This window comes from Phaseolus vulgaris, chromosome 8, assembly GCF_000499845.2.
Source record: "Phaseolus vulgaris cultivar G19833 chromosome 8, P. vulgaris v2.0, whole genome shotgun sequence".
NCBI classification, from domain to species: Eukaryota; Viridiplantae; Streptophyta; class Magnoliopsida; order Fabales; family Fabaceae; genus Phaseolus; species Phaseolus vulgaris.
In genome coordinates, this window is record NC_023752.2 from 57,649,304 (window position 1) to 57,660,093 (window position 10,790).

Genomic DNA, 10,790 nt, shown 5'->3' on the forward strand with positions numbered 1-10,790 from the left:
ATATTATTAATATATTTTTTCCATTATAATCAAAATAAAATATTTAAATAACCAATAAAACAAAATAAATAAATTTAATTTTTTATCAATATATGTTTTCATATTATAGAAATAAATGATTAAAATAAATAAAAAATTAATGAAATGAAATAATTAATACTATTTTATTAAAGTTATATTTTATATTATAATAAAATAAACAATTAAAACATATTTAAATAATAAATATAATATAATAATTTAAATTTTAATATTTAACATATTTTTTAAAATATAACATTTTCTTTATTAAAATTTTATAATTAACTTTATTTTAATTTTAATTCTAATTAATATTTTTGAATTTTATTTTTTACATGAATTTTATTTCACAAATAATTTTTTAAATATACTATTATATAAAATTATTCTATATATTAATTAAATTTAATTTAATTTTTTCAAATTTTTTGTAATTCAAATAGAAATTTTTTCATTATCTTTGCACTAGTGCATCCAGACAAATTAAAATGCATATTAATGCAACGATTTAATTAAAAAACAAGATTTAAAACTAATAAATTCTATGTAATAACTAAAACATAAACATTGGAATTAAACCTTATATTCAACAATTAACTTAAAAATTCAAATCATTAATCAAAATTTAAAACTGTAATAATATAGTTAAGAAAAACAAAATATTACTTAAAAAAAACTCTGTTTACCGTCTGACCCTGGCCATCATTATCGCCGTCCCTATTTCCATGCTGTCCTTTTCAAAACCTAATCAGAGAAAGGGTGGGCCATAACTCCGATGTGGCACCGACTCACGTTCACAAGTAGGACCCATAAAAAGTGACGTGGCCGTGGGACCCACCAACCAGTGTCCCTGGACCTCAAACGAGTGCCAAAAATCTGATTCCATAAACAATTTCATGTCCGCCACGTCACCCTGCTGTGCCTACTATTTATAGAACAACTTGACGATATTGGTTTCTCTACTTGGGGAGTTGCTACCACCTGTTACAGATATTAATTCTCTCTCTAAAACGGTTCGCCCCCTTCTCTCTCTCTCTAAAAAATCTTCAAATCCCTGGAATCTGTTTTGCCTGATTGCTCGATTGGAATTGGAGATATCTGATTGTAACTGAACCTAGGGTTTCGGATTTATCCGTCGACGATCTAATTCGGCTTGAAATCGATTTTGCAATGGCAAACCACAGAGAAAGAGATTTGTTTAGCGGTGACGGTGTCGATCCGTCTAACGGCGATGATTTTGACGATTCTTTGTCTGTAGACAGTGCTATTTCTGCCGGAGAGGACGACGGCTTGACGACGCCGGATAGACTTACAGAGCGGTTGACGGATATTCTAGTCGATGAACGCGACGGCGATCTGTTGATTCAGCAGACAAATAGAGAGGAACGGTTCTTGCAGTGGCTTCAGGCTCTTGATTTGCAAGTTATGGGAGCTTGTCGTGCAGACGAGAGACTGAAACCCTTGCTGAAGATGAGCACTACATGCGGCGTCGCAGAAGATCCTCTCCTGGCTCAATTGACTCAGGTGAGAATTGTTCTTGATTGTTCAGTTGACTATCTCTTATCTTTTGTCATCTTGTGACCTTGTTTCTTTCTCTTGCCGTCTTATTATTTTACTTTTTATTTACTGAAGGAGTGTTTACTTATTTCGATGTACAGCATTTCGAGCCATCGGAGGTTGGAATGTTAGCGAGATGCTTCTGCGTGCCGCTTGTTTCGATCCGTGTTGGGAAGATCAACAAGGAAGGGATTCGCTTCTGCCCTACTTTGAGTAGGTAATGTCATTTTAGTTTTTGAATCAGTGCCGAAATTGACTTCCCCCCACCCCTGCAGATGCGATAAATCTTTGCAATTCTTTTAACTACTATTTATCTTTCCTTGAGAGTTCTATTGGTTCTTTTCCTCCACATCTTGAGTTCCTCGTCCTCTAACTTTGATGACCTGTTATTCTATCTCTTAAAGCGGTTAATTGTTTTGTCGACTACATAACTACTATTTCATACGGTCATAGCTGTCTACTGGCAACTCATTGTGTGTTTTGAATTATGCTTTGAATCTTAGTCTGGTGATTTAAAATATTTCTTGGTGTTAGTGAAGTTCTGATGTTTTACAGCTTGTGAAAGATGCTAATATACATGGAAGTTAGTGTTTATGGGTGTTAGATTGTGTGTTTGTGAATTAAGATACAAACAGATTGTTGCTACCAAATTTTGTATTCTTTCTGTGCTTCTGCATTCCTTGTAGACAATTGAAGTGTGGGATTATTGTTACTCTTTTTTTACTTTTATAAAATTTAAAGTTAAATGTGATCATGTAAGGTCACCTTTATAATGTTGCCACCTTTTTCTTTAATAAGGCTGCATGCTTCCTTTTGTTGTTTCTTGATCTTGTATATACTGAGGAATGGAGATTTGAATTTGTTCGAAGTTCGAACTTCCAATAGTTTTTGCCACCAATTATCTAATATAAAAGAGTCCCTATAATATGCCTCCACACTTGTGAAGGGGAAGCATTTCATGAATGGAAGCTTTCTGTTTTGTGTAACTTGATAAATGGGCCCAACCTAGTCCAACTCCTTTCAGGCTTTCCCACTCCAGCTTTGGGGGTACTGTGGGTGCAGCTCATCGTCGCTGCTTAAATGTGAAGCTAAGGTGTGATGCTCTGCATAAGGAAGAATAAGGAGTTTACAGCCACGGCTGTCTGGGGAAGGCTGAAGGGTCTAGACCAGGGTTCAATTTTTTATCAGCCTTCTTTCTGGTTGCGGAAGGGAAAAAGTGGGTTTGGTATTAGGCCTTATTTTTTGTAGGTTACGTAAATGGAATGGCCCGACTATTGTTTTTGGCTTAAAAATTTGACCTGTGAAGGGGAAGACTGAAGGGTCTAGATCAGGGTTCAATTTTTTATCAGCCTTCTTTCTGGCTGTGGAAGGAAAAAAGTGGGTCGGAATTAGGCCTTATTTTTTGTAGGTTACGTAAATGGAATGGCCCAACTATTGTCCTTGGCTAAAAAATTTGGCCTGTGAAGGGGAAGGCTGAAGGGTCTAGACCAGGGTTCAATTTTTTATCAGCCTTCTTTCTGATTGTGAAGGAAAAAAGTGGGTCAGAATTAGACCTTATTTTTTTGTGGGTTACGTAAATGGAATGGCCCAACTATTGTTTTTGGCTAAAAAATTTGGCCTGTGAAGGGGAAGGCTGAAGGGTCTAGACCAGGGTTCAATTTTTTATCAGCCTTCTTTCTGATTGTGAAGGAAAAAAGTGGGTCAGAATTAGACCTTATTTTTTTGTGGGTTACGTAAATGGAATGGCCCAACTATTGTTTTTGGCTAAAAAATTTGGCCTGTGAAGGGGAAGGCTGAAGGGTCTAGACCAGTGTTCAATTTTTTATCAGCCTTCTTTCTGGTTGTGGAAGGAAAAAAGTGGGTCATAATTAGGCCTTATTTTTTGTGGGTTACGTAAATGAAATGGCCCAACTAGTGTTTTTGGCTAAAAAGTTTGGCCTGTAAAGGGGAAGGCCGTATTTTATGTCTGATTTGTTGGTTTTCTTTTTTTTATTTTCCACTAACGGTTGGGTTTTGAGTTCATTTTATTCTGGTTATTGTGGATTAGCTGCTGTTAATCAATTGCTTAGCTTAATCTATAGCATATCTTGATCAAATATTTATTGATTCCTTTTAAGTTTTTTGTTTGAGTTAAGGATTTTGATTTTCCCTGTAGCATTGTTTCTTTTTTAATTTATTTTATGCGTGTAATTGCATTTGTAGTTGATATTTCCCTGTTTAATGCATTATATATGGTACATGCTGTTTTAAATATTGAATATGTATGAACTGACATCTATTATATCAATTTTGATTTCCATTACTTCTATTTGTATGTATGAAGCATGTAAAAATTGTTGGATGATCATTAGTAATTACTGGAGTCTGTAGTTTAGTTTATTGATGGTAATATGTTTATTATTCCAAGTAAATATTTATCAATTCCTTTTAAGTTTTTTGATATTTAGAGTTAAGGATTTTGATTTTCCCTGTGACATTGTTTCGTTTTTAATTTATTTTATGCGTGTAATTGCATTCGTAGTTGATATTTCCCTATTTTATGCATTATGTATGGTACATGCTGTTTTAAATATTGAATATGTATGAACTGACATCTATTATTTCAATTTTGATTTCCATTACTTCTATTTGTATGTATGAAGCATGTGAAAATTGGTGGATGATCATTAGTAATTACTGGAGTCTGTAGTTTAGTTTATTGATGGTAATATGTTCATTCTTCCAAGTAAATATTTATTGATTCCTTTTAAGTTTTTTGAAGTTTAGAGTTAAGGATTTTGATTTTCCCTGTGGCTTTGTTTCTTTTTTAATTTATTTTATGCATGTAATTGCATTCGTAGTTGATATTTCCCTATTTTATGCATTATGTATGGTACATGCTGTTTTAAATATTGAATATGTATGAACTGACATCTATTATATCAATTTTGATTTCCATTACTTCTATTTATATGTATGAAGCATGTGAAAATTGGTGGATGATCATTAGTAATTACTGGAGTCTGTAGTTTAGTTTATTGATGGTAATATGTTCATTCTTCCAAGTAAATATTTATTGATTCCTTTTAAGTTTTTTGAAGTTTAGAGTTAAGGATTTTGATTTTCCCTGTGGCATTGTTTCTTTTTTAATTTATTTTATGCATGTAATTGCATTCGTAGTTGATATTTCCCTATTTTATGCATTATGTATGGTACATGCTGTTTTAAATATTGAATATGTATGAACTGACATCTATTATATCAATTTTGATTTCCATTACTTCTATTTATATGTATGAAGCATGTGAAAATTGGTGGATGATCATTAGTAATTACTGGAGTCTGTAGTTTAGTTTATTGATGGTAATATGTTCATTCTTCCAAGTAAAAATGTCTTTTGACTTGTAGGTAACTGGCGTATTCTATTATGATCTCTGAATTAAGAGGAAGTAAAGGTAGTTTCATGATCCTATATTATATATATCACTGCTGCTCAGATTTTCAGATCACTATAGGTTTGAAGCATTTGTAGGGGAAAAGAGCACATTCACTAGGTTGCACAATCTAGAAATATAGCATTTATTTGCATATCTGCATGCTGTGCTTTGCTATGTATTTAACATTGCACGTTATATATGTTTGCATTGATATGCTGAACATGTTATTCCTGTGACTACTACCCTCAAAAAGAACAAAATATGCATCACAATGATCACATATTCAAAGGATGTATTTTTTTGTAAAAGCATGAAACAACACCAACATGATGTGACAGCGGTTAGATATAATGCATTTTATTCTTTTTGAAGTGGATTTATCTATCTTTATTTGAAATTATGGAAAGGGTTAAATATTGGTTAGATGATTTAGATTGATTTTTTCTATTGTACCGCTGTTATTGTGTCTTCAATTTACCTTTTGGGTCAGCTATGATTATTTTGCCTGTGGAAGCCAATGACTTTGTTCCCAGAAAACTAATAAATATTATATTTCAATTTATTTACACTTTTCCTAAAAGACAAATGTTTTTTAACTTGTAGGAATTGGGAAAATACTGTTCACAAGAATATCTTGTTGAATCATTGGGTGCATTTTTCCTGATTTATGTTTATGTTTATAGTAAAGAAAACAGTCTGTAGTGTCTGTTATGAGGACTGATTTTTGCTGTGGATTATCTTTTAATATAATGACCAAAATTTAAATGTTTTAGTTGGAAGAGGTCTCTTGTGTTGTTGGGCTAAGGTTTTGAAGCCTATGGGTCATAATTTAATCAGAAAAATTTTAGATTGTTTGTCTTTTTTGCTTATTTTCTTCTTAAATATCACTTGCTAAGGTGTCTCATCTCAATTTGTGCACAGGGGTAACTTGACACTTGTACTGCTGCCAAGTTCTGATCTTCGTCTATCGTTCATTGGGGATGATGGTAAAACTGAGAGATTATTAACCGTTACCAACAAATCCCAGTGCTCTTCTCTTGTGGTTGATGAAATTCCAACTGATAGTTCTGGCCGATCCTTCTTTATTAGTGCTGCAGATAGCAGAACTTTTTACTTCTGGTGCTCTGAGAAGTCCAAGCTTTTGGGAATTGAATTACTCGGGAAGGTAGTTTTAGCTAATTCATTTATTAACTCATTTTCTTAAGTATTGTAGCATTAGATATGGATTGATTCTTCATGTTCATAGTTTCTCCTCTATTTGTGTGGTGTTCTGAATATATTTAATGATTTATAATTTTGGTCATCAAACTGATTTTTGTATGAATCAGATGAAGGATTTGCTCAAGAGGAAACCATCCATTGTTGAGCTGAGTGGCATTAGCAAGTCACGACTTGACTGCTTTGCCACTCAGCTTCGGGCTTTTCTTGTGGGGACAACGGGAGACAGTAGTGGTCGTGATCATTCAGTTTGTGCTTCAACATCTGCCAATTCCGTCTCATGTTGTAATGTTAGTTCCGAAAGTTCACACCCATCATCTTCAAAATTTCCCCGTTCTCGAAACATTGGAAGTCAGACAGCAAAGGCAGATACAACACTTTACCAGAGTATTCTTAGTCCAAGATCAAGTTCTTTTAAAGAGGTTCCTCCAAGAAATTTGTCTTCTCACAGGATTGCTGCCAGGGAGAAAATTAAACGACGAGGTGACAATCATCAGCAAATGGTTGATAACTTGACAAATGATTCAACAAACACTTCAGATTTATCCTCAACTTCTGATCATGACAAAGCATCTGAAGTTACCCAAGCTCTTGCCTTTTCACCAAGTTTTCTGGGATCACTTGGAAAGCTTGGTGTTCCATCAAGCCTTGGGCTGGGTGGGGAGGTCACTCCCTCGGTGTCGCCCCTTTTTTCTCCCTACTACTGTTGGTGTCCCCCAGGGATTTCTTCCTGTCCTTCCATTGCAGCAGCTACGCAATCCCCCAAATCTTCTATTGAAACGTTGCCTTTTCCCTCAGGTGCCTCTTTCCTACCAAGCCCTCTATCAGCTACCTTGTTAGATCCAGTACAGCCTCTTAGTGCTTCAATGAATTTTCCTCCTTTTTTTCCTGATCCACTGGTCAGAATGACATTGCCAACATCTCAGCAGATTCCCACTTTTACACCATTAATGTGTGATCCGATTGTTCATATCCCAGTGATTGATGTGTGCTCTTCAGGTCAGGGCTATTTTGTGAGTGCTGGCCCTGCAATGTCAACTAGTATTCCACCGTTGCATCCAAATCTTGTGAAGCCACTGATTCCTGAATCTGATGCTGTAGTAAAGGGTGCAAGAGAGACTCTAAGATTGCTGATGAGTGGTTCAAGCCAGAACCAACAAATGACTCTGCCCGCAATTTTAACTAATCCCAACGAAAAACAAAATAACATTCTCGTGGCTGGCAGCCGTGGTCTTTACACTGGAACCCGAGATATTAATGTTTTTGCTAACAGCATTGCAGCTATGGGATTAGTATCACTATCTGCGGTGTCCAAGGAAGACAGTGGAAGCTATTCGGAGGTATCTGATAACTACGGGATTATGGAAGAATCAGGGACAAAGTCCAACGATTCAGGTGGAGCCTTTTTGGGTGATGATGGCGGTGCTTCTTTTGATTCAAAATAGTAGTGACGGAAGCAATTATGTTTTTTTTTTTATGTAGATCTCTTTTGTCCAGCAAATGTAGATATGTGCTTTAGCACTTCCGAATGGTTTTAAGGTTCATATTCTCACCATTCAAGCCTTGATATCATGTAGGATGCTTTGATTATTCTTTGTTGGTTAGAAATGTGGAATGTGGCTGAATCAGATCCTTCGCCAGCTGTATATCCGTTTACGGTGCATGTAGTGGTAAATTCATGGAGTGTGGAACTGGAGGATATTTTGTACGTTTTCCTTGACGTCTATGTTTTTTGTGGTTTTAGAGGAGTGCAATAAACGAGGTTTAGGATATACCTTACTGAATTAACTTTAAGGTTGTGTGGTGTCATAGCCGGACTGGTTGTGCACGGAAGAATTTGCCTAAACCTACGGGAAGAATTTGCCTAAACCTATATTCTCATAGTTTTAGATTGGGCCCAATTGATTATACTTGGAATATAGATTCAAACCTACATGCTTATGTTTTTAAGGTGTGGGAAAAAATTGCCTAAACCTATATCCTCAAAGCTTGAGATTGGGCCCAATTGATTATGCTTGAAATATGGATTTAAACAATTGGTTATGTTCGGAACATGGATTTAAACCTAGAGACTAACATTTATAAGGTCGGAATATGGATTTAAACCTAGAGACTAACATTTATAAGGTGTGGAAAGAATTTGCCTAAACCTATATGCTCAGTGCTTGAGATTGGTTATGCTTAGAATATGTATTTAAACAATTGATTATTCCAGACATTTTGTGCCATAAATCTTAGGGCTAAATCGGTGGTGCAAAGAAGAAGAAAGTTGGAAGAGAAAAAAAAAGGAGGTTGTTTCGAGAAAGGTGGAGAAATTAAAAAATGTGGGTCATATAAAAGAAATTCAATATCCATCTTAGTATACATAGCCTTATTTTTTCTCTACTCATCCCTAGATTTGGTCCGAACATATTCTCCTAAAATGATCAACATGACACATTTATCCCATTTTCATTCTTATTAAACTCACAATTTGTATTAAAGATAAATAAAATATCTTTACGATATTATTGATATTTACCTATTAAATAGACTTATCTTATAATACCACACAGCCTTAGACTTCAAGCCGTGAGTCAGTAGGTTTAATTCAATATTCCGAGCATAACCAATCAGACCCAATCTCAAACTGAGCATTTAGGTTTAGGCAAATTCTTCTCGTATCTTACAAATGTGAGCTGGTAGGTTTAAATCCATATTTTGAGCATAACCAAATGTTTAAATCCATATTCCGAGCATAACCAATCGAGTACAATCTCAAGCTCTTAGCATATAGGTCATCTAATGTGGCATTAGTTAAAAATTCTACTGGAAAGTGAAAAATGTGTACGAATTTGAATAAGGCGTGCTAAAAGAAATTTCAGACATTCTGAATTTGAAAATTCATAAATCTTTTGGATTGAGGAATCCGTAAATCTTTCGGATTGAAGAATCTGTAAATCTTCCGGATCCATCAATCCATAACAGAAATTAGGTTTTCAGATTAACAATTTGCTTCTGGAACACCTCCTAATCCGGAAAACATGATTCACTTCTGGATTGATGAATCCGTAGTATACTCTACCACACTATCCTTTTCCAAATAAAAAGGTCAAGGCCAATTTTAGGATTTTTAAAATTGTGGGGTGCATGAAGAAAAATGTAGGGGTGCAGGAAGAAAAAGCCAAATTTAAATCTTTTTCATTCCGATGAAGAAGTAAAGCACATGCCCAATTTTTGCACCATGAGTTTAACAACCTTCCTTTAGACTCACCCCTCAAATGATTTGGATTTTGATAATTTGATAAAATGTTATGATAAAATAATTTGAAAGTTTTGTCTTCCTCAGGTTAAAATTGTTAGGAGTTTTTTTTTTCACCTAAACTTTTTAGGCCATTGTTTCCTACACCATATCATTTATGACATGCACCCAACGCAAAATTTAAAATCCAATATTGCCCTTAATTTTATTTTTGTTTATGGATGCACAAATTTGGAAGTGAGTTTTATACGTTCTAAATTTCAAAATCTGGAAGGTTATTTTTGTATTTCATTTAAGCTTCTGGATGGTTATATCCGAAATTGTGCTGTAAATGGTGTTGAGGATTGAGATCCAAAACTCATTTATGTTTGCTTACGGATCTTGACATCCAAAAGGTCATTTATGCTATTCAGGTAAGCTTTCGGATGATGAAATATGGAAGTGACATATTAGTTCTAGATTTGTATATCCAAAACTTTATAATTTGACTCACGAATATGAATATCCAGAAGACAAAAATTTTAAAATCATTAAAGAAAAAACAGATATTTCACATCAAGTGTTGGGTGCAAATCTGAATTGATATGGTGCAGGGAGAATCAGCCAACTTTTTATCAAAAACACTGTTTATTGTCAAAGTTAGTGGCCATCCGGATTTCGCCCCCAACAAAAAGTTTTAACTAATTACTTTTTGAACCTATTGAATTCTGATTTGCACCCGATGTTTACGTGAAATAAAAAAAAAAAAAGTCCTTAAATACAAGAGAAGAGTGTGAATCAAAATACATTCTATAATTCTTTTTAGGGAATATGTTGGGAATATATTTCTAGATTTTGATTTTTGGAACACTTTCTGGATTTTGAAATTTTTTTCTGGAATATTCTCAGATTTTATTTTACAGAATTTCTTTCCTGAAATGTATATTTTATATTTTTTAATTTTTTTCCAAGATAAAATTTTGATTTTCTAATTCTATTCTACAATTTCATTTTCAAAATATAAAAATCTATTCAGGATTTACTTATTCATAATGTCTTTTTTTTATTTCAAAATGAAAAATAAGAAATTTAAAACTGGATCAGGTGAAGGTTTTAATTGAAATGACACTATCCCATTTAGCTTTCTGGTTTCTTAAAACCCATTTTGTCCTTTGTCTACATATAAATGATTTTTGAATACTCTTGATGTCGTAGAAGATGATGACGTGTTTATTATGCAGGTGTGTGGGTGGGTCCTGAATAATTTTTGAAGTGAAAGTAAATGTATGAGCCTATCATTGAAGAAAACAGAAAAGGAATTGATTATTTGAGAAAGAATCATGATGAAATGTTTTGAT

At 34.0% G+C, this 10,790-nt stretch overlaps 1 protein-coding gene across 1 annotated transcript; it reads left to right on the top strand.

Annotated features, from left to right (window-relative positions):
• Window positions 1-967: 967 nt before the first annotated feature.
• On the top strand, window positions 968-7,920 carry LOC137826974 (uncharacterized). The gene is made up of 4 exons (XM_068633143.1): window positions 968-1,545; window positions 1,680-1,795; window positions 5,916-6,159; window positions 6,323-7,920. The coding sequence occupies exons 1-4, from the start codon at window positions 1,192-1,194 to the stop codon at window positions 7,655-7,657; spliced, it is 2,049 nt and encodes a 682-aa protein (XP_068489244.1). The 5' UTR covers window positions 968-1,191; the 3' UTR covers window positions 7,658-7,920.
• The last annotated feature ends 2,870 nt before the right edge of the window (window positions 7,921-10,790 follow it).

What these genes read in the sequence shown, in the direction of transcription:
- LOC137826974 (XM_068633143.1), top strand. Translation starts at nt 1,192, where the DNA reads ATGGCAAACCACAGAGAAAGAGATTTGTTTAGCGGTGACGGTGTCGAT. An exon ending in TCCTGGCTCAATTGACTCAG is followed by an intron (nt 1,546 to 1,679) that starts GTGAGAATTGTT and finishes TTCGATGTACAG; the next exon opens with CATTTCGAGCCATCGGAGGT. An exon ending in GAATTGAATTACTCGGGAAG is followed by an intron (nt 6,160 to 6,322) that starts GTAGTTTTAGCT and finishes TGTATGAATCAG; the next exon opens with ATGAAGGATTTGCTCAAGAG.